At 39.8% G+C, this 24645-nt stretch overlaps 1 protein-coding gene across 1 annotated transcript in view; it reads left to right on the top strand.

Annotated features, from left to right (window-relative positions):
• fbxl2 (F-box and leucine-rich repeat protein 2) overlaps positions 1–24645 on the top strand; it is a 103015-nt gene that overhangs the window by 20153 nt on the left and 58217 nt on the right. The window contains exons 3-7 of the mRNA XM_078398733.1: positions 4142–4196; positions 8215–8289; positions 10570–10664; positions 13337–13405; positions 13483–13578. Of these exons, the coding sequence (XP_078254859.1) occupies positions 4142–4196; positions 8215–8289; positions 10570–10664; positions 13337–13405; positions 13483–13578 (390 nt within the window). The remainder of the gene's footprint in view (positions 1–4141; positions 4197–8214; positions 8290–10569; positions 10665–13336; positions 13406–13482; positions 13579–24645) is intronic.

The raw sequence follows: 24645 nt of genomic DNA, 5'->3' as shown, positions 1-24645 counted from the left end.
TACAATTAAATACAATTATATGACCGATTTTTTAACGGTGTTGCCTAGTGCAAGGTAGTGTTCAGTTCTCGTATGGCCCTGGGGTAAAAACTGTTCTTAAGTCTGTTTGTTCGGGATTTGATCGACCTGAAACGTCGACCAGAGGGCAGATGAACAAACAGACGGTGGCCGGGGTGGGATGGATCTTTTATTATTTTGCCTGCTCTACTGAGGCAGCGTAGGCTGAACAGGTGCTCCAGGGAGGGCAGTGAGCAGCCGATGATTTTCTGGGCCGTCGTGATGACCCTCTGAAGGGCCTTCCTGTCCTTTTCTGAGCAGCTGGCATACCATGTGGTTATACAGTATGCCAGCACACTCTCGATGGAGCAGCGATAGAAGGACAACATGAGCTTCTCCTGCAGGTTGGTTTTCCTGAGGATCCTCAGGAAGTGGAGTCTCTGCTGTGCCTTCTTCACTGTGGTGATGGTGTTGGTAGACCAGGTAAGATCCTCTGCGATGTGCGTACCCAGGAACCTGAAAGCGGGTACCCTTTCCACACAGACCCCATTGATGTAGAGTGGGTCGTAATCTCCACTGGTTTTTCTAAAGTCAATTATAAGTTCCTTTGTTTTGGAGGAGTTCAGGACCAGATTGTTCACTGAACACCATGCTGCCAGCCTTTGGATTTCATCCCTATAGGCTGTCTCATCTCCTTCTGAGATGAGTCCAACCACAGTCGTGTCATCCGCGAACTTGATGATGGTGTTGGTGGGATGGGTGGGGGCGCAGTCGTGAGTGTAGAGGGAGTAAAGGATGGGGCTCAACACACAGCCCTGTGGTGAGCCGGTGCTCAGTGTAATGGTGGAGGAGAGGTGAGGGCCTATTTTGACTGTCTGGGGGCGGTTGGTCAGGAAGTCCTTGATCCATTGGCAGATGGTTTGGGAAAATCCAAGGTCGGAAAGTTTGGTGACCAGTCTGCTCGGGATGACCGTGTTAAAGGCAGAGCTGAAGTCGAGGAAGAGCATCCTCACATAGCTCCCCTGGTGTTCAAGGTGGGTCAGTGCAGTGTGAAGAGCAGTGTCGATGGCATCCCCTGTAGACCTATTTGCTCTGTAGGCAAACTGGTGTGGGTCGAAGGTGGGTGGGAGGCTGGCTTTGATGTGCTGCAGGACCAGTCTCTCGAAGCACTTTGTGATGACCGGTGTGAGTGCTACCGGACGGTAGTCGTTAAGACCGCTGATGACAGACTTTTTCGGCAGTGGGATGATTATGGCGGACTTCAGGCAGGGAGGGATGGTGGATTTTAAAAGGGACAGGTTGAAGATTTTTGTGAAGACCTCAGATAATTGGTCTGCACATTCCCTCAGCACTCTGCCCGTCACACCATCGGGGCCTGCAGCTTTCCTGGGATTCACTGGGATACAAAGTGTTCTCTATAACATATGAGACTTTCAAATTTGGATGTTATCCAATTTGTTTGTAACATGGGTTAAAAGAGGCTAATTAAATTGGAGTTTTATTGAAATTTTCAACAACAGGCTCCATTCCTAACTTTTTATAATGTAGAGGTCCTTTACTTGTGCGTTAAGTGGGGACATTTCAGATAGTGATTTTAAGTCAAGTTTATTGTCATGCGCACAAACACCCTGAAGTACAAGTACACTGAAAATCTCTTCAATACGAAGAAAGGTTCTGTCCCAAAACGTCGCCTGTTCATGTTCTCTGTGGATGCCGCCTGACCTACGGAGTTACTCCAGCATTTTATGTATTTCCTTGATAAACCAGCATCGGCAGTTTCTTGTTTCTACAATGACGATCTCACTTGTAGCAGCATCGTAGGCACATAGACTCAGCCCAACACACAAAAATAACTACGTAGGAAGTAACTACAAATACTGGTTTATACCGAAGTTAGACACAAAGTGCTGGAGTAACTCAGAGTAAGACAGCATCTCGGGAGGAATGGAATAGGTGACGTTTTGGGTCAGAATTCTTCAGACTCAGTCAACCAGCCCTTTCCCTCTGATCTGCATCCTGGATGTAATCATACCATCTACATTTGCATCCGTGTTGTTAATATATATTGAAAACAATAACGGTTCCAGTACTGAAGACACAGAGCTAATGAGTGTGCACCAGGTTGGAGGGTGGGAGGATTGCCCATGGAACAGAGGGGGGGGGGGGGGCAGGAAGGGAGAAGGGTATTACTTGAAATTGGAGAATTCAATGTTCATACCGTGGGGTTTTAAGCTACTCAAGCGGAATTTGAGGTGCCCTCACCCTGGCAATGTAGGACAGTAAGATAATGTAGGACAAAGGTGGTGAATCTATAGAATTCATTGCCACAGAAGGCTGTGGAGGCCATCAATTGATATTTTTAAGGCATAGATGGATAGATTCTTGATTAGTATGGGTGTCGGGGGTTATGGGGAGAAGGCAGGAGAATGGCCTAATTCGGCTCCTATCACTCATGAACATGACAGAAAGTCAATGTGGGAAGAGGAGTTAAAATGATTAGTAACCGCGAGTTCCAGCAAGCCTTGGCGGACAGAACGCATGTGTTTGGCGAAACATGGTACACCACTGATCACAGACTTCCAATCAGAAAAACAAACTTCCCCCAGTGCCCTCTGCCTCCTCTCACGAAACCGATTGTGGATAAAATTGGCCAACGTGCCTTAGATCTCATGTACTCAACCATTTGGACCATGAGGGCCCTTCTCAAATACCGCATTGAAGTCCACTTGGATAATGCCACCTTCATCAGTCTCCAACTGTTGTCTTAGTTACCTCTTCAAAATATTAGATCAAATTGGAGAGATAGGATTTCCCTCACAGAAAGCCATATTGACTATCCCTTAGAATGTTCTCGAATATTTTTCCTCTCAATGACATGTGTCACTTTAGTTTGCTTCTGAAAGGCTTGAGGGGATTTGGAGATGCCACAGAAGACATGAGGACCGGGGGCTGGTCAGACATAATGCTTTTGATGGCAAGGCATATTTTAGCACTTTGATTAGACAACTGACTTTTAGATGACTTTTCAACATGTTCAGGAAATCAGCAGCATTTTCAAAAAAGTTTGGGTTATCCATATTTGTGCATGCTTGTTTGAGTCCCCTGTTTTCGTACAGTTGAAGGAAAAATGCAGAGTTTAAATGCATGAAGATCTTAAGGACAAATCCTTCACTCTGCAAGTTGTGAATCAATCTATTTGACATTTCTAATACATTTGAAGAATGGCATCTTTTTATCAATAATTCAATACGGCATACGTAATTGGTCCAAATATTGCAAATGGTAGAAGCTATCATGTTTTGTGCCATTTTAAATGGGTGAATTACATTTAATTGTGCTGGATTTGATTTATAAACTATACCAAACCTTAATTGTGCACATAAGAGTATGTAGGGTGACATTTTTGTTGACGTACAAATAGGGCAAATGGATGAGAACTTAAATGAAGTTGGTAGTCATACAAATCTTGTCCTATTGTGAGGAAGCTTGCAAACATTTTGCATTAAAGAGAACGAAAATACCACTGATACATGCACACTTAAACTGTATGTTCTTGAACTTTCCATATCAAATCAGAAATTCATTTTTATCAGAGAGGCATCCTGCTCTTCTACCTTATTTTTAAAATGATCTTTTTGTTTTTTCTGAACAAAGTTAATCTCCCATACCATACATTTGTTTAATCTGGCATTCAGTGTTTTTTTTCTCTCTCTGCTCCCTCCAGGGTCTCTGAAAAGATATTGGACCTCAAATTTTTAACGTTGTACCTTTCTATAATTTAATTCTAAAGTCTAGTTCACGGTTTAGTAATAGTGGAAAGCTTTCTAATAACTGAACTTGACCGATCTGCGCATTTGCCATAGTCATACAGCACAGAAAGGGGCCCTTTGGCCAAACGTGCCAACCCCGCCCAACATGCCCCATCTACACAGAGGGGGGAATTCATGTTCTCTCCCTCAGAAAATTCTCAGTGATCATATCGGTAATAGCTTTTATGGTTAGCTTGTAGTAAAAGTGCAAGAGCAGTTAAGATTTTTTTTGTAGCATGAATACTGAAAATTTGATGGCCATTATTATAGAACGGCGTTTTGTTAGGATCTGTTGCAATTGCAATTTGTGTTATATTTTGATTTTGTTTTTATAGAATATTTTCCTTCTTGGATGTTATCACATTGTGTCGGTGCGCTCAAGTTTCCAAGGTACAGTATTCTTGTTTTAATCACCTGAACTAAAAGCTAAAAACACTGCTGGGTTTATTGCTAAATTGATGCACTAAAACATTTGTAACAGTTTCTTGCAATTGAAATAACCGAAACATCACTCATGAATGTACTAATCTTTTGTTTACCATACCCTTTTTAACCTTGTGAAGATAAGGCCTCCTTCACAACACTGTCCACCTGACTCACCACTTTTATGGAAGCATGCACCTGCACTTCCAGATTCCTTTTGCTCTGCAACACTGCACAGGACATGTACCATATTCTGTGCAGGTCCTGCCCTAGTTTGAGATATCAAAGTGCAATACTTCACACTTGCCATAGTTAAATTCCATTTGCCATTACTTGGCCCACCTTCCCAATTAATCTAGATCTTGTTGTAAACATATAGTTCTTCACTGTCTACAATACCTTGTAGTCGCCCTGGAGGCTTGGAGTCGCCTTCAAATTTACTGACAATGTCACCCAAATCATTAATGTATATAACAGTATGAGACGCAGCATGGACCCCTGTGAGATTGCACGTCACAGGCCTCCAATTGGTAAACCAACCCTCGGTGGCGCAGCGGTAGAGTTGCTGCCTTACAGCGAATGCAGTGCCGGAAACTCAGGTTCGATCATGACTACGGGCGCCGTCTGTACGGAGTTTGTACGTTCTCCCCGTGACCTGCGTGGGTTTTCTCCGAATCTTCGGTTTCCTCCCACACTCCAAAGACGTGCAGGTATGTAGGTTAATTGACTGGGTAATATGTAAAAATTGGCCCTAGTGTGTGTAGGATAGTGTTAGTGTGCGGGGATCGCTGGTCGGCGCGGACTCGGTGGGCCGAAGGGCCTGTTTCCGCGTTGTATCTCTAAAAAAAAAAATCTAAAAACGATCTTTGTCCACTTCATCCAATCCAATTTTGAATCCAATTGGCTAGCTCATCCTGGATTGCATGTGATCTAACCTTGTACACTAACCTATCATCTGGGACCTTGTCAAAGGCCTTGCTAAAGTCCATATAGACAATGTCCATGGCCCTGCCCTTCTTGGCAATTTCTTCAAAAAACTCCCATCAGATTTGTGATACCTAATTTCCCATGCTCAAAGCCTTGCTGACTATTCCTAATACATTTATTGTATCTCAACACATGCTGAAGGCCATGTTGATCTTTAAGGGCATCTATTATTTTCTTAGCCACCTTTTCACTCTTAATAAATCTACAAAATCATTTGGGATTTTCCTTTACCTTGCCTGCGAGCTGCATTTCATGTCCTCTTTTTTGCCTTCTTGGTTACCTTAGAACATGACACAGTACAACACAAGAATAGGCTCTTCGGCCCTGTGTCGGAAATGATGCCCAGACCATCACACCTATCTGCAGATAACCCATATCCCTCCATTCCGTGCATATCCATGTGCCTATCCAAAAGTCTTTTAAATGCTGCTTGTAATTGTAATTTTGTTTTTAATATTCTACATTTCCAGAATCCAGTATAATTTCCAGCTAAAATTTTAAATGGATCCATTAATCTTGCTGTTTGTAAAAGGTGTAGGAAAAAAAGATGTAGGTTGCTGTTTGTAAAATGTAAGCTAAAAATTGTATTGATTATTCTGACAGCTCAGCCAACGTGGCTGATAACATCACTGTCGTTAGATGATAATCCCTTTGAATTCATGCCTGTTTTCAACTGACCTTAGAAAAAGGAAGTCAATGCCCCATTTTGCTAGTTTTTATTTGAATGTAGATTTCTTTAAGGACAATTTGATCTTATCACTTTGAACTTGTCACCTCTGCTAACTTGTAAAATCTGGGCGATTTTTTTCACATATCTTGCTTTTTTTCATATAATTCACTCATCCTTGCAGGATTAAAAAAATATAAGCGACCCCTGTGTTATGGCCATTCGGGTAACAGAAATTCGCCCTGACAGAAGTCATCCGTAAAGTGATTTCTCATTGTCTAAATTTAATTCTTAATACCTTGTACATACTGAAATTGGTAACTAAATAACTCAATGTAATTAAATAAATGTGTGTATACTTTATTTTTAAATGTGCTGATTAATTATTAACATTCCCTTAATGGAACTTTTAGATATTAGAATAACATTCAGATCCAGCCACAAACAGTATTAAAAAGGTGACTAAAATACAGTGCAGACTTTATGAGAATGTCCATGGAAAATGTGACTTGCTTAGTTTCAAACCTTGACCCTGTTTGGTGAGGCATTTGATTATCACATAGCAAAATATTGATGGTCAAAAACATTCTGCAAAATGTGCATCCCTCTTGTGGGATGGGGATGTTGGTTGTGGGGGGGTGGTCAAAGGAGAAGTGCAAAGAGAAGTGGCTGAATTGTTATATGTTCCGCTGTTGTCTCTTTTCCCTGTCTGACTTGCTTCTATGTTCCATTCCCAACTACCTCAAGGGTGAAGTCATTAAATTGTGCATGGGAAAGGGAAAAAAATAAATGATTTATAGATCGTTTTAAGATCAAATATTTAGAATTTATTGGATGTAGGCATAAAGTCTAAACTTTGTAAAATTTTGCATCAAGGGGTTTTATTACTAAAAATAACAACACAAAGCACTGGAATAACTCAGCAAATCAATTCTCTGCCTCAGAAGACAGTGGAGGCCAATTGTCTGGATGCTTTCAAGAGAGAGCTAGATAGAGCTCTTAAAGATAGCGGAGTCAGGGGGTATGGGGAGAAGGCAGGAACGGGGTACTGATTGAGAATGATCAGCCATGAACACATTGTATGGCGGTGCTGGCTCGAAGGGCTGAATGGCTTAATCTTGCACCAATTGTTTATTGTCTATAAATCAGGCAGCAAATCTGGAGAATGCTTTGGGGATGTGTGGTGCTGACAGCAAATCCAGCGTTTGCGTTTAGGTTTATTATTGTTACATGTACTGAGGTACAGTGAAAAGCATTGTTTTGCATGCTATCCAAACAGATCAGATATGCAGCAATTGCTCCCTCTGCCAACATCCTGGTACTTAGGCCCTAATTATACTTAGTTGGTTCAGATGAGCAAGCTACACATTTGCAAGCCCAATACAAGACTCCAAAAATGGATACACTATTCCCAGTTTTATGGATGGAGAAAAAGATTAATGAATGTTTCTAACGTTGCTTTTGAAATTAAGTAACATAATACATTAGTGGCGTAGCGGTTGAACTACTGCCTTATGGCGCCAGAGAACCGGGTTCGATCCTTGACTAAGGGTGCTTTTCCGTACAGAGTTTGCACATTCTTCCCATGACCTGCATGGGTTTTCTCCGAGATCTTCGATTTCCTCCAACACTCCAAACATGTACAGGTTTGGAGGTTAATTGGCTTGGTACAAATGTAAATTGTCACGAGTGGGTGTAGGGTAGTGTTAGTGTGCGGGGATCGCTGGTCGGTGTAGACACTGGAATTAGAAGGATGAGAGGAGATCTTATCGAAACGTATAAGATTATTAAGGGGTTGGACACGTTAGAGGCAGGAAACAAGTTCCCAATGTTGGGGGAGTCCAGAACAAGGGGCCACAGTTTAAGAATAAGGGGTAGGCCATTTAGAACTGAGATGAGGAAAACCTTTTTCAGTCAAAGAGTTGTGAATCTGTGGAATTCTCTGCCTCAGAAGGCAGTGGAGGCCAATTCTCTGAATGCATTCAAGAGAGAGCTGGATAGAGCTCTTAAGGATAGCGGAGTCAGGGGGTATGGGGAGAAGGCAGGAACGGGGTACTGATTGAGAATGATCAGCCATGATCACATTGAATGGCGGTGCTGGCTCGAAGGGCCGAATGGCCTCCTCCTGCACCTATTGTCTATTGTCTATTGTTAAGGAAATATTTAACTCCTCTGTAAATAAACAAATGTAAGTAATACAAATCCACCTGTAATTTGAGCATATGTCCTGTGCACGATCATGGTAAGTATGCTGGGATGCCAATGAAAACTCTTGTTTTGATGTCATACAACATTGTAATGATGTATTGATTGTTGTGGTTAATTATACAGGCATGGAATATCCTGGCATTGGATGGCAGTAACTGGCAGCGGATTGATTTATTTAATTTTCAGACGGATATAGAGGTGAGGAACTAGATATTTATAGTTTTCTTAAATAGACTGCTAAAGCATTCAAAATGAATGCATTTGTAACGTGTGTACATCTTTTTCTTAAGATTTTCTTAAACCTATTCGTAATGTTATGTACCTTCAAATTTTTAGATCTGAATGTCATTAAATTTAGAATATGTACATTCATTTCTGGTGTATCACAGATAATTCTGCAACTTTAAAACATATTCCTTCTTCTGAAGAAGGGTCTCAACCCGAAATGTCACTTATTCCTTTCCTCCAGAGATGCTGTCTAACCCGCTGAGTTTCTCCAGCTTTTTGTGTCTATGTTCAGTTTAAACCACCATCTGCAGTTCTTTCCTATACAGTTAAAACTTTCTTGTGATTTCAGTGTCATCTTATTCACACTGTATATTGTACAGATGACCTTTGATACAATTATCATTCGTATAAACTGGCATGGATTTTAAAAGCTTTTCAATTATTTACGACACCCTCATTTCATTATTTTTGCAATATTTGCATGTTGGAAAGATCTATTTTTGAAAGCTGCGCCTATTGCTAGAGTCACAATAGACTTTTTGTCCAGACCATTGCACAGCCACCTGCATCTCCTGGTTCCCACAATGTCCTAGGATACACCTAGTCAGGTCAGAGGGATTTGTACACCTTTAAGTATTGAAGTGAATGTAGAAACAAAGAGCTGCAGATGCTGGTTAGTACACAAAAGAAGGGTCTTGACCTGAAAGGTCACCTATCCAGGTTCTCCAGAGATGCTGCCTGACCTGCTGAGTTATTCCAGCACTTTGTGTCCTTCTGATGATTGAAGTGAATGTTTTGCATGACGAACATGGATATCAGTTTGTCGTTATGTACTAAATAATACAGAAAGCCATTCGTGGACTCCTGATTAAGTGTGATTGTGTAAAAGTGTATAGAAGTAACAAAATAGACTGCAAACTAACTTCAAAGCAGAAAAAAAAGATGAGAGGTCTTAATCAGACTGGAATGTTTGGAAGTGATGGAGATCGATGGCGAGCCAGTTGCACAAAATTTGGGATTTACTCGTACAAACAGAGCCAATGTAGAATTTCACATTGCCTCGGTTGCACCAAATTTGGGATGTAGCTGATACTGAGCGACCAACAAAATATAAGAGAGATTGATTAAATTTACCTAATGGGTAAGTGGCAAATTCATTTTTGGTGAAGTGTAACGTAGTACATTTTGGTAAAGACAAAACACAAAGCCGCATGTTCTTTGGAAAACGAATAGATTAGATTAAAAATCCAAGTTTACATCTTCGTGAACAATTACCGAACAAGATCATTTCCACAGAATATACAAGTAAAGCTCTGGGATATAATTTGAAAATTAAAGGTGTCGTGTCTACCTTTTGTATAACTTATTTGGACCACACAGAATACTGTGTTCTGTGTGGATCTTCATGTTATAAAAAGAATGGATGCACACAAGATGGTGCAGAAAAAAATAAATATTGCAAGAGATATTATAATTTATCAGAGCAGTTTACTCTCTAGAAAAGAAAAAACACATAAATAGAAACATTGGCAGTGTACCACTTGATGCAATGTTTGAAACAAGGCCTCTTTCATGGGGCTGTCTAGTTAGATGTAATTTTCACTTGCACTCGCTTTTGCATCTGCCAGATCCCGCTGCTGCTCAATTATTTACAAATGCAATTTTAAAAACAAAATTGAATCTGTGTCCATCACTCTCAGACAATGCATTCAATTAATAGTTTTTTTAAAACTATTAGTTCTGGTTCCTTGCTAGTCACTTCAAATTAGTGTTCTTTGTTTCTCTTTAACAATTTATCCATTAAAACATTTATCTCGTTTGTCTAAACACTTAGCCTTTCTGTTCCAAGAATAAGTTTCACCTTCCTTAGGAGTCTTCCTCTTCTGTATCCTCTTAAAATCTTTCATGCTACAAGATGCAGTATTGGACTATTCCAGTTGGACAGAATTAGTATTTCATGCAGCTTCAATATGCCATCCTCCCATGTTTTATAAAGGTCAGAGTTTGTTTTAATTCTTATCCTCATTGCTATGCAGTCTTGGCACCTGTAGATAAATTCTTGAGTATTCTCCTGCACTTGTCCACTCCAGAAATTTTGGAATCAGGGAGACTGACCAAGTCTCTCTTTAAACCTGACCACCCCTTAACATTGATTTTGTAAATTTGCATGGAATTGTATCGATATTTACATTTATGCAGATTTCTAACATAACTTTTAAATATAAACAATATTTTTGTCCTCGACTGTAGGGTCGTGTTGTGGAAAACATCTCTAAACGATGTGGTGGGTTTCTTCGGCAACTCAGCCTGCGCGGATGCCTTAGCATTGGTGATGCTTCTCTGAAGTAAGTGAATTGTTTTTGAGGAGGCAATTTCAACACTTTGAAAGTGTTCACAAGTGAACCTTCTTGAATTATTGTAACGTAACACAAGAACTGTGAGGTAATGAGAATTGCCGACGAGCGCAAGAAATCGCAGTCATGATGTAGCCTAACGCCTCAGCCAAACCAGTCTCCCCACACCCCCACCATCAACTCCATTTGCAGTTCATGCTGCCTTGGGAAAGCAGCCAATGTGCTCAAGGACCATTTACACCCAAGTCATTCCTCCCTTCTCCTGTTGGGCAAAAGACGCAAATGTTTGAAAGCTTGTAATCAGACGTTTAGACAATAGACAATAAGTGCAGGAGTAGGCCATTCGGCCCTTCGAGCCAGCACCACCATTCAATATGATCATGGCTGATCATTCTCAATCAGTACCCCGTTCCTGCCTTCTCCCCATACCCCCTGACTCCGCTATCCTTAAGAGCTGTATCTAGCTCTCTCTTGAATGCATTCAGAGACTTGGCCTCCACTGCCTTCTGAGGCAGTGAATTCCACAGATTTACAACTCTCTGACTGAAAACGTTTTTCCTCATCTCCATTCTAAATGGCCTACCCCTTATTCTTAAACTGTGGCCCCTGGTTCTGGACTCCCCCAACATTGGGAACATGTTTCCTACCTCTAATGTGTCTAACCCCTTCATAATCTTATATGTTTCGATCCACCAATACAATGCAATGGCATACCAGTATCAGTTGAAAAATTACTCTACATTTTAAGGCTGCTAAAAATGACTTGTAATGCAGGTAGGGCAAATGTCCTCACCCTTCCTAGAGTCCCAGATCTACGCAGTATGAAAACAGACCCTTCGGCCCTCCTTGCCCATGCTGACCAAATTGGAAATCTAGGCCAGTCATTTACCTGCATTTGTCCCATTTCCCTCCAAAACCTTTCTTATCCAAATATCAGTCCAAATGCATTGTGGAAGTCATTGTATCTCTTCTATTGCTTCCTTTGGAAATTCATTCCAGTTACGGACTACTGTCTGAATGAAAAAGTTGGCCCTTAGATCCCTCTTAAATTTCTCCCCTCTCACTTTAAATCTGTTTAAACCTCTGTTTTTAGAATCCTCAATCCTAGGAAAAAGACTGTGAGCGTTCACTTTATCTATGCCCCTCATGATTCTATGTATTTCAACCAGGTCACCCCTCAGCCTCATGCGCTCCAAAGAAAGTCTCAGTATATTCAGCCTCTCCCTGTAACTCAAGCTGTAGGTTCAGGCAACATCCTGGCGAATCCTTTCTGCATCCTTTCCAATGTAATGACAGCATTCATATAGCTTGGTAACCAGAATCGTCAATATTACTCCAAGTACGCATTGACAAAAAGAAACCAAACTGCAGAGTATTTGTCAGACACGATTTATCACTGCATCATTTTACTCCAATAAGTTTTCACCTGAAAACTCTTTGAGAATTTACCTGTCAGCAACTTTCCATAAAGGGAGCAAAATGAAGATTCTCTCAACTGCTTTTAGGGATGGCAGGTCTACTGTATAGCTTTAAATAAAACGTCGGATGCAGAGAGGATATTTCCAATGGCTGAAGAGTCAGGACTCAGTCACAGTCTCAGAATAAGGAATAGGCTATTTAGCACTGAGATGTATTCATGCAGGGTGTGTTGAATCTTTAGACCATGAGGGATGTGAAGGTTCACTCATTGAGTTTGTTCAAATCCAACTTGATAGATGTCTAAGTGCAGGGAATTAGGACCTTATGGGGATAATGTGGTAGAATATTGCAAAAATAGTAGATCAGCCATAACCTTGATGATCAGGAGAGTAGACTTGAAGAGTCCAATTACCTATTCCTGCATATTTTGCATGTTCTTAACTGCATTTGGGTCATATTGAAAGTCAGCAAAATACTGCAGATCGCAGATATCTGAAACAAACGCACAAACTGTAGACACAATGAACTGCAGATGCTGGTTTACCAAAAAGTGTTGGAGTAACGCAGAGGGTCAGGCAGCATCACTGGACAACAGAAGAGTTCCGATCCGAAACACCGCCTCTCCATGTCCTCCAGAGATGCTGGCCGACCCGCTGAGTTACTCCAGCACTTTGTGTCTTTTTCACAAACTGTCGAAAGCAGTTTAGGCTGCATCTGTGGAGAGAGTAACAGACATCGTTTCAGGCCAAATGAAAGGAAAGGATTGTGATAGGGCAGGCAGTGGATGAGACCAAGTGAGGAGCGATGGTGTCATTGGCTGAGACATGGTGGTGAAAGCTAGTGAGTAATGAAAGCTACGTTTGAAGTAGGCTTTTCATTTTGACATTGATCATATATTCTACTTTCTTGAATGGTTTACTGTTTCCATGCTGCTAAAATCAATCTTGTTGAATATAATTGTCATTCATTCTCTCCCAGTCAACAATGGAAGTAGCCTGTGCAATTATCTGGTTATTATTTGTATAGAGTCGAACATTATTTTTACAGTGATTATGTTTCACATATTAATGTGATATCCTGAAAAATTGATGTGCCTATATGTTGAGAAGGAAATGTGTTCATTATTTCTCATGAAATTAATATTTTTGTTGTCAAAAGAATTGCAGAAACAATAGTTTAACAGATAATTTATGATTTTCTCATTATTTAATTTGCAAATTGAATCTACTTATTTTTGCCTTCAGGACTTTCGCACAGAACTGTAAGAATATTGAAGATTTAAATCTCAATGGCTGCACAAAAATTAATGATAGGTAAGTAAAATGTATCTATATTTCATTGATTTGTGTTATTTGTGAGGTGAGTAATATTTTTGAATTTTTCTTTGCAGCACCTGTGTCAGCCTTAGTAAATTTTGCACTAAACTGAAAAATCTAGATCTCACATCTTGTGTATCTATAACAAACAACGCATTAAAGGCTTTGAGGTATGTAATATTGGACTTTCTTGGATTGTTTTTGTTTATTCACAGTGTGCACTGTTTTATTTAGTTTTAATGTTTTGACCAACAGATCTTTTGCTGTACTCATTGGTTTTCTATGTTGATTTAAAATGAGGTAAAAAAGATCTCAGATCTTCGAGGCAGTAAATGCTACAAGCATGGATGAAATACAAATTCAAAGATTGAATGCAAAAATTAAGCTTCAAATAAATTGCAAGGAATCTCATAATCCATTTAATATTGGGTGGAGATGGTTAAAGTTGGTCTGAAAAATGTGTTGTTATTAAAAATGGGAATGACAGCTCTTTAATGGCAATATGAATAGTAGACATTGGCTAATTGTGGCTTAACAAGAACTAATATTGAACAGGGGTCAGGGATTTATCAAGATTAGCATAAGAAAAAAAAAGTGAGATTAAAATTATCGTAGTAACTCTGCCTCCGAGAATGTCGGATAGAGTTTTGGAAGGAACATGTTTTGTATATATTTATTTCTTGAATAAAGTATTTTTTGATTTAAAAAAAATCTCCAGACATTCATCCCAGGATTAATTTTAATGCATTTGATGCGAGCTTTGAGATATTAGACATTATCCTCAATTTGTAGTGGAAAATTGAATGCCGTAAATTTTCCGTTGATTTGGGCAAATCAACATGGGTTTGTGAAGGCTACGTTGTTTGAAGTGATAACTGAAGTAGTGAACTGGGGCAATGTCGACAGATGTTATTATTTGCACTTGCAGATGATGTAGACTGCTGTCTTAAGTTGACGGTCATAGAATTTATATTCTTTACGATGTGGGTCTTCATCTGATTGAAGAATTTGACTCTGGATGCACATATTCATTGGCAGTAGGGACATATGACTGCCTGGTCGAGTAACACTTGCAGCTGTCGCTGGTCGTCTTCCCTCACACCATCAAGTTGTTGAGAGACACAAGGAACTGCAAAGAACACAAGAATCAAGATGTTGAGCATTGAAATGGAATGTGCCATGCTTCGCAGCTTGCTCTTTCTAAGTATTGGTGTCGCTGCTTCGATGCCTGAGGGCAACCTTGAGCATGCATTTGTACCATTTTCTCTCGGCTGCCTTGTTGAGCAATGGTCAACGGGGAGCCAGAAGAAGAGAACTTGACAAAGGAGACAATTCTTGGGCATCTGGATATGCTAGTCCATCCAGTGGAGCTTATTCTGCAAGTGTAAGGCTTTGATGCAAGTGTTTACTTCAGATGATTTTCTCATTTGACACGAGCACTGCTGGTGGAAGACTCAATATTCTTAAAATGAAATTGGTCGATATTCCAGGTTTTGCTGCAAAAAAAAAGGGGAGTCAGCACCTCTATCCTGTAAACCAAGACCTTCATTACTACCGTAGTGTAATCATGTATTGTCTTTATGCTGACTGGATAGCACGCGGCAAAAGGTTTTCATTGTACCACGTGACAATATACTAAACTGAAGTGCTGGGTCTCGATATTTTGTTGCAGCTTGAAGAAGCCGGGCTACTGGAAAATGGAAACAATTTATTTAATACCGAGTAGGAAAGAAATGCAGATGCTGGTTTAAATTGAAGATAGACACAAAATGCTGGAGTAACTCAGCGAGACTGGCAGCATCGCTGGAGAGAAGGAATGGGGTGACGTTTCGGGTCGAGATCAGTCTGAAGAAGGGTCTCGACCCGAAACGTCACCCATTCCTTCTCTCCAGCGATGCTGCCTGTCCCGTGAGTTATTCCAGCATTTTCTGTCTACTTATTTAATATTGATACTGGTACTAATACTGAAGCTGATAAACGATGGTTCTGTAGTTTATTTTGATGATATTTCTATTTTGCATTAAACCAAATAATTTGGAAACGGTACAGTAGTTTTGAAAAACAAATGAGTTAAGACGACTCTCAAAGCTGCCAAGTTTACTATTTTAAAAATGGAATGGTTAAAAATGAAGACAAAAGAGAATGTAGATGCTGGAATCTTGAGCTGAAATCAAACCTCTGGAGGAACCCAGCGGATCAGGCAGCATCTCTGCAGGGGGACATACAAAAAGTGTCCTGACCCAAAATGTTGCGGACCATTACATTGACAGATGATGCCTGACCTGCGGACTTCCTCCAGCAGTTTGTTTTTTGCTAAAAGTGAACATCTGCCATTGTTCAAACGTGTTCAATGATAATGGTGTGTGTTAGATTGTATTACCTTGAATCAAATCAAAGTGTGGAGTCATCAGTTATTTAAACTAACAAATTAGCCTGAAGGAGTTATTTTGCTAAGAACTCTTAACAAATCTTGCATCACTTAGACAATGCACAATAGGTGCAGGAGGAGGCCATTCGGCCCTTCGAGCCAGCACCGCCATTCAATGTGATCATGGCTGATCATTCTCAATCAGTACCCCATTCCTGCCTTCTCCCCATATCCCCTGACTCTGCTATCCTTAACAGCTCTATCTAGCTCTCTTGAATGCATTCAGAGAATTGGCCTCCACTGCCTTCTGAGGCAGAGAATTCCACAGATTCACAACTCTCTGACTGAAAAAGTTTTTCCTCATCTCCGTTCTAAATGGCCTACCCCTTATTCTTAAACTGTGGCCCATTGTTCTGGACTCCCCCAACATTGGGAACATGTTTCCTGCCTCTAACGTGTCCAACCCCTTAATAATCTATACGTTTCGATAAGATCCCCTCTCATCCTTCTACATTTCAGTGTACACAAGCCTAGTCGCTCCAGTCTTTCAACATATGACAGTCCCGCCATTCCGGGAATTAACCTAGTTCTAATAACTGTTATGGCTAATATTCATTGAACCACTATCGTTTTATTGAGCTGTCCAATGTTTTGCATTTGATTACAATTACAATTTGATTTTCGTGCCATCGGAATTAAACATAGTTCTTATTTTGAATCTTTTAGGAAGACTGGGCAAAGATCTCTGTAATTTTCTTAATATTTCTTTCTACTTCTGCTCTAATAGTTTCCTCCCCTATTCCTCAGCCTCTTCCCACTTTTTTTTATCCTCTCTCTCCTCAGCATCCTTATTTTATCTAATTCGTAATTGTGTTTGCAAATTGGGAAGGAAGCCAGAAAACCAAGCAGCAACATCAAATGTGGATTTGGAGACTACAGTCATGGCAGGTTAAAGCTTGGGTTGGGTTTGCTGAGAAAAAAAAATACCACAGGTACAACGTTCAGAGTAATCTTTGAAAGGCAATAATTTGGGATGCTTAAGCCTAGCACTGCTGCTTTACATTATTAACTGCCTGCATTGGTTTGCTTCTGTTTCAAGAACAATGCTGCTCATAGCATTTGAATCTGGAAAAGGAACAAATGTTATGCTTGTGAAAATATCTGTTTTCCAAGTGAAAGCTACAAATAACAATCAAGGGACACAGTACTGTTTGCTGCCACAGTGGAACCTACTGGAGGGATTTGTCATACTGCAAGTTAGGTTTCGAAGAGAGGAATACCATTGGCTGTGCACTCTTTGTCCTCCTCAGAGCCAGAAATATGAACTAATCACTTTTATTCGTCATTTGACAAGATGGCTACTTTCCATTAATCCATTGTTCCTCAGACACAAATTATCGGGCAGGCTATTTGAAATCATAAAATGGACCAAACTTGGGCAAGGAGTTTGGACACAGCACAGCAAAGCAATGCATCTTACGAGGAAAGGGTGAAATGCAATTGCCTAATGGGGAGTCAATTTACAAGCAGTGTGATTAATAGATTTGCTTTTGCATTATACTTATGAATAAATCAACAATAGATGTTTAGTAGGAAAAACTGATTTGATTTAATCAAAAAAAGGCTAATCTTTTGGTCAGCGTGGAAGTGTCAATAAATTGAATTGAAAATTGAGCTTGTTTTGTGCTCATTTTCTTAAGTCCTGGAACAACAAATTGCTTTTTTCCCCCCACAAATATCCAATGCTATCTCACTGACAGATTGGAACATTTTATTTAATACTAATGAAGCTGATAAATGATGGTTGTATAGTTTATTTTAATGTTTTCCCATACCTGCATAATTTTAAAACCATAATGAGCATGTCTTTTACATAATTAAATGCTGGCATTTAAAGTGCCCATTAATCATCTTTGTCCACAAGCTCTTGTTTCAGTATTCGATAGTTGGCCTTTGATTTTGATGCAGTAAACAACTGTCTGCAGACTCATCAATTTTATATTCTATTCAAATTAATGAAAAACTTTGACATCAACTAGTAAATTTAGACTTTTCTAATCATGTGTTTAACCATCTCTGAAGAAAAAATAGTCACGAAGCTTAGCTGATAAAGGTCTTTTTATCCTTCAGATGCATGTTATTCTGAAGATAAATGAGTATTTAAAATTTTGACTTTATTGGATAAATTATATTTGTACACTCAGCATACATACAAACTCTACTGTAAATCTTTGATAATACTAGATTGATTAGATTACCCTTCATTATTGAAAGGAATCGGTGGCGCTCAGGAAGTATATTGAAAAGTTTGATATCCATAATGAAGTGCCAGCATTCTCTTGCAGTACCGAGAATGATTTCTCCAGAAGACATTTTTCATTGCTAATGCACTGTGATGTCAGTTTTCTGATTTGCTTAACATACTACAGATCATTTGATTAACCATCATGATGCCACTAGAACTTTCAAGATTGTTCTAGTTGGATGAATATTGCTACAAATTACTTGATGCTCCATATCAACCAATGCAAACTAACCTACCTGTTTGTCGCCCATCTACAACCATGACAACATTAATTCCATGGGCACACCATTAGTACAAAAATGTATCATCTATAATCATATCATCATATCATATATATACAGCCGGAAACAGGCCTTTTCGGCCCTCCAAGTCCGTGCCGCCCAGCGATCCCCGCACATTAACACTATCCTACACCCACTAGGGACAATTTTTACATTTACCCAGCCAATTAACCTACATACCTGTACGTCTTTGGAGTGTGGGAGGAAACCGAAGATCTCGGAGAAAACCCACGCAGGTCATGGGGAGAACGTACAAACTCCTTACAGTGCAGCACCCGTAGTCAGGATCGAACCTGAGTCTCCGGCGCTGCATTCGCTGTAAAGCAGCAACTCTACCGCTGCGCTACCGTGCCGCCCTAATGGACAAAGGTTTCTTCATTGACGCTTCCCAACTTCTAATCTCTGCCACCCAAAAGATGCTCGAACGTGCCAGCAACTCGCCGGCCACACATCATCTTGCATTCAAAATGTATTGATGATCCTTCAAAGCTAGGTAGCGATAATTGTAATCCTCTACCTGGCAATGCTATGAGAGTGCATTTACCACAAAGGCTACAGCAGTTTCGGGATTATATTCAGCACACTCTTCTTGATGGCCATTAGGAATGCAATAAATGCTGCACTTGGTCTCAATAGATTCTGTTTTTGCATGATTGATTTTTAAAACAAATACTTTGCCTCTGGGAGATCATTACAATATGAATATAAGTAGCTGAGCATTCCATGAACTATAAAAATATGCAAATTAATTATACCTTTGAAACTGCCCCTGTGCATTATCATATGGTTCCAATTCAATGAAAAATTTCCCCAAGTTCCTGAACTGATACCACCATGAAAGTAATGCATATTAGGAAGTGAATTCAAATAGATAAAAAGATCCAGTAGTTCAGGCAGTATTAGTGGAGAAAGAAACAAGTAACATTTCAGATTAATAAGTGGATGTATATGATCATTGACAAGAAGCATTAACTTTATCTCTCTCGACATAAATTAAGTGTTCACTTGTATTTAATTATTTGTGCAACTATACCACCATAAATATATTTTTTTGAAATGTGAAATGCATGTCTAATGCTCTTCGTGAATTTGAGAAGCAGGAGTAAGCTAGTCAGCTCCTCAAGAATACTCTGTCAATTGACAAACAGTAGCTGATCCAAAGTGTCCCCAACACTATTTGCCTGCTCTCCTCATTCCCTTTGACTCATTGATTATTTTGTTACTAAATTAAAGAAAGTAAAATGTGAAACAATTAAGGTAGTCAATTTAGAACCTGCAATGGTCCTCCTCAATTAATGAGTACTTTAATTGATCCATGACAGGATGGCCCATGTTTTGTTGTCAATGGTAACATTTATCCAAAGTTATTGCCAAGCTTTTGAACATAGATTTGTTTGCATTGGGAAGCTGGTCTCATTCAGTTCCCTCCATCGAGCACCTGTATGCAAAGGGACATCAAATTAAAGAAAGAATACTCATAAAGAAAAAAAACACAGAATATAACCTAAGAATTATAAATTACATTTAAATTATAAGTGGCTAAATTTGAGTAATGGATATGAGCAGTAAAAAACTAGCTGAAGTTATTACAAGAGCTTCCATGTGTGCAAAGGCTGCTAGACACTTGCAGAGATATTAACCAGGATTCTGTACTGATTTAGCATCACCCATGCAGAATTGAACGTATAAATGAGACTTGCACAAACACTGAAGCAGGTGTAAACTGTAAGATTGAGATATTCTTCAGTTTTTTTTCACTACCTTGGGATGGCAGTTTTGAGGTCTCCATCTTTCCTGAAGTAGGTGGTTTATTAACTTTAATGGTCGCCCCCACCCCTTGCTACTGTTGTCATAGCTCTTTGCTTCCTTATCATCTGCTTTGCCCAATTCCCAATAATCTTGATTATCTGCACACTTATCTGCGACTTTTTTCCTCCCGCAAAAATATGCCCATCCTCCATCACTTTGGCCCCTTTCCAAAGGTAAACCTTGCCAGAATCACTTTCTGTACAGCATTAGATATAATCTGAGATAGCAGAAGGGTCAGCCTTGGTATGCAAATGCCTTCTCTTATCTCAGTTGCAAATATCAGGGGTCCAATGCCAGGCCTATCAAACGATTACCACTGGTCATGGTTTGGAAACCCATATAAGACCATATAATATAGGAACAGAATTAGACCATTCAGCCTATCGAGTCTAGTCCACCATTCAATCATGGATTGATTTTTATCTCTCAACTTTATTCTCCCGCCTTTTCCCCGTGTCCTTTGACACCCTTACTAAACAATAATCTATCAATCTCTACTTTAAAAATGCCCGATGACTTGGTTTCCACATCCTTCCCAAAATTGGGCACAATATTCCAAATGTGGCTTTACCAGCACCTGATAAAGCCTCAGCATTACATCCTTGCTTTTATATTCTAGTCCCCTTGAACTGAATGCTAGCATTGCATTTGTCTTCCTTAACTGCTGACTCAACCTGCAAATTAATCTGTGTTGGAAGGAACTACAGTTGTTGGTTTACACCAAAGATATACACAAACTGCTGGAGCAACTCTGTGGGTCAGGCAGCATTTCCAAAGAAAAGGAATAAGTGATGCTTCAGTCTGAGGAAAGGTTTCAACCCAAAGTGTCACCTATTCCTTTTCTCCGGACACGCTGCCTGCAAATTAACTTTGGAATCCTGCACTAGCACTCCATAAGTCCCATTGCACCTCCGATTTCTGAATCCTCTGAACATTTAGAAAGTAATCTACATTTTTATTCCTTCTGCCAAAGTGCATGACTGTACACTTTGCTATGCTATTCCATTTGCTACTTCTTTCCCCACTCTCCCAACCTGTCCAAGTCCTTCTGCAGCTTCCCTGATTCCTCAACACCACCTGCCTCACACCTATCTTCGTTTCATCCGCAAACTTGCTCACAATGATAAAGGTTACTTTTTTGCATATCTTTCATTTGTTTGTTCTTAATCTCTCGATATCACCATCTATATCTCTCCTTTTCCTTCCCCCTGACTCTCAGTCTGAAGAAGGGTCTCGACCTGAAACATCACCTATTCCTTTTCTTCAGCGATGATGTCTGACTCGATGAGTTACTCCAGTTTTTTGTATCTATTTACAGATATTTACTTGGTCTTTTCAATTTTGTGACTCTGGGATGATCACAGAATTGTTAGATCCGAATTTTGGGTTTGGATCTTTTCAAAAATTAAGCCTTATTAGCTGGTTGTAATTGCTATTCATCCAAATAGCAATATGGATACATAGTTGTGATCTTACTCTTTCTGCAGTCATTTTCAATGATTTGATTAACAATTCCTTTTATATATCATATCATATCATATATATATACAGCCGGAAACAGGCCTTTTCGGCCCTCCAAGTCCGTGCCGCCCAGTGATCCCCGTACATTAACACTATCCTACACCCACTAGGGACAATTTTTACATTTACCCAGCCAATTAACCTACATACCTGTACGTCTTTGGAGTGTGGGAGGAAACCGAAGATCTCGGAGAAAACCCACGCAGGTCACGGGGAGAACGTACAAACTCCTTACAGTGCAGCACCCGTAGTCAGGATCGAACCTGAGTCTCCGGCGCTGCATTCGCTGTAAAGCAGCAACTCTACCGCTGCGCTACCGTGTACTTAAATCTTGGTAATTTTCAATTAAATAGTCCAATAGTTAATTGGATCTCTCCATTACCCAGTATGAGATTTTCTTCCTGAAACGTTTTTGGAGGACTTTTATAAAGGACAAAAGTGATATTCTATTCCCTTGTTACATTTATTTCTGGGAAAGGAAAAAGGGAACTTGGAGTGAAAATTACAATCACCAGGGAAGTGGTAGTGAGCAAATTGTTGGAATTGGAAGCTGCCAAGTCCTCAGGTTTTGATGAACTCTATCCTGGGGATATAATTGTGGCATGTGTTGTCATTGATGCATGGTTTTCATTTTACATAATTCCCATGATTTGGAGAAAGGTTCCATGAGATTGGGGAAAGGTGAATATAGTTCCTTTATTTAAATGGGAAGGGAGACATAGCTGGAAATTGCATGCCAGTTAACTGAACATGTCACTGCACAAAATGTTAGAAACTATTTTTTTTTAAGTACTGCTGGCTGCACATAAAAATTGACGGTAATCAAGAAAAGCCGAATGGTTTCGTGAAAGTGAAATCATGTTTGACCATTTTATTGCCATTCTTTGAAGAGATAATTTGCACTAGTTAAAGAAGAATTGGTAGATATCCTAAACCTGGATTTTCAAAAGGCATTTGATCAATGATTATCATGGAAAATAAAAGCTCGCAGTGCAAGAGGTAACATTTTGCCACAAATAGAAAACTGGCTGGCTAACAGGAAAGAGAGTAGGCATTAGTCGTCTTTATTCTGGTTAGTAAGATGTAACCAGTGGTGTGCGACTGGGATCAATGTAAAGGCATTGAATTCTTGAAATAATTTGTATATGTAACCTCAATGAAGGCATTGATGTCTGAAGTTCTTACATTCCCTACAGTCTTGTATTCCCTACAGTCGTATATGGAATTCATTTGGAGAATAAGCATTCATAAAGCACATATGTTATTGAGACTATTTAACACATTGTCATGAGATCACTTGTTCAAATGGAGAGATTCTCCAGGTACTTGAGTTTATCCGATGTTTTTCTTTCAGGGCAAGGATTATTTATCTTGTTATCGGCATTAGACAATAGGTGCAGGAGTAGGCCATTCGGCCCTTCGAGCCAGCACCACCATTCAATGTGATCATGGCTGATCATCCACAATCAGTACCCCGTTCCTGCCCTCTCCCCATACCCCCTGACTCTGCTATCATTAATAGCTCTATCTAACTCTTTTTTTCAAAGACTTTCCTATGTCTTTTTCTGATGATCCAGTACACTCTCCTTGATGATGAAGATTGTGAGTTACTTTTTGTCCTCTTGCCTAACTGATGCTAGGTCCACGTGGTGCTGTAGTCAAATAGATACATTTCATCTTTTATTAATCGTGGAGTATCTTGTCTGCTAAGTGTTCTGTTACTTTTTCTGGATCCGGAAAAGACAATGAGCTGTATTGGAGTAAATAAAGCAGGATGAATTAGGAGGATGTGGTAAAATTGTGCTTAATTTATCCACCTAAGAAAATGATTTTAAATCCAACAGACTCAAAAGATTTTAGTTCATGGAAGTATGAGCTTCATAGGAGCTGCCCTTCAGATGGAAAGTGGCTGGGTGAGTTTGAATGAAACTTGCTGTGTTTGCTGTCATCTAGTGTTCAGTTTTAGAATAATTCAGTTAGTGGAACTAATGATTATCACTGCACTTCTTTTCCATCCTTAATGCAACAATACCCCATGGGGGAGAATGGGCACTCATTTGTAACACAGTTCCAAGGAGACGAGCGATAACAATACAGAAGGGGGATTCAAAATAATAAGATGGAATCAGCTGAACTCTTTGACATGGTCGCTGGTGGGCAGAAAGCATACATTGGACAAAATTGAAAGGTCACATGGGAGGTTAGATGGTGAAGCTGGACTGGAAGATGTTGCAGAGAAAGTATGAGATCGAGAATTTTGACACGGGGACATTGACCTAACAGAGGAAGCTACATCTGCATGTATAATAGTGAAACTTGGGGAAGGTAAATGGAGACAGTGAAAAAATCTAAGATAAATCATGAATTGCTATATTATAGGTGATGGATACAAGAAATAGAATTAGTTTATTCACAAAATGCTGGAGTAACTCAGCAGGTCAGGCAGCATCTCGGGAGAGAAGGAATGGGTGACGCCTCGGGTCGAGACCCTTCTTCGTCTGAATCGATTTGTACCAGCATCTGCAGTTATTTTCTTATACAAATAGAATTAGTTGTTGATTATTTGGTCTACATGTTCCTGTTTCATAATTCAGAAGGTTATGGCTAATCTTTTATCTCAGTGCCACCTTTCATCACAAATCTCGCATCCTTTGATTCTCTTCGTATCAAAAACTCTTAACAATTTCTGTCTTGAATGTAGTCAATGACCGACACTCCATGGCTCTTGGTAAATCCTGGGAATTCTCTGCGTATCCACCAGATGAAGACATTTTTTTCTCATCCATAATGAATGGCTGACTCCTTAATTCGAGATTGAAATAGACAGAAAAAGCAAGGAACACTCGGGTAGCATCTGTTGAAAATATTTTTTTTTTCAGATGATATGCCCTTTATAAAAATTGTGTACGCAAAGACTAATTAGTTTTAAATTGCAGAGAAAGTGGGGTGGGAG

The sequence above is a fragment of the Rhinoraja longicauda genome, chromosome 4 (assembly GCF_053455715.1).
Source record: "Rhinoraja longicauda isolate Sanriku21f chromosome 4, sRhiLon1.1, whole genome shotgun sequence".
Lineage (NCBI taxonomy): Eukaryota > Metazoa > Chordata > Chondrichthyes > Rajiformes > Arhynchobatidae > Rhinoraja > Rhinoraja longicauda.
Note: the sequence above shows the minus strand (reverse complement) of the source record. Positions and strands in the feature narration are given on the sequence as shown.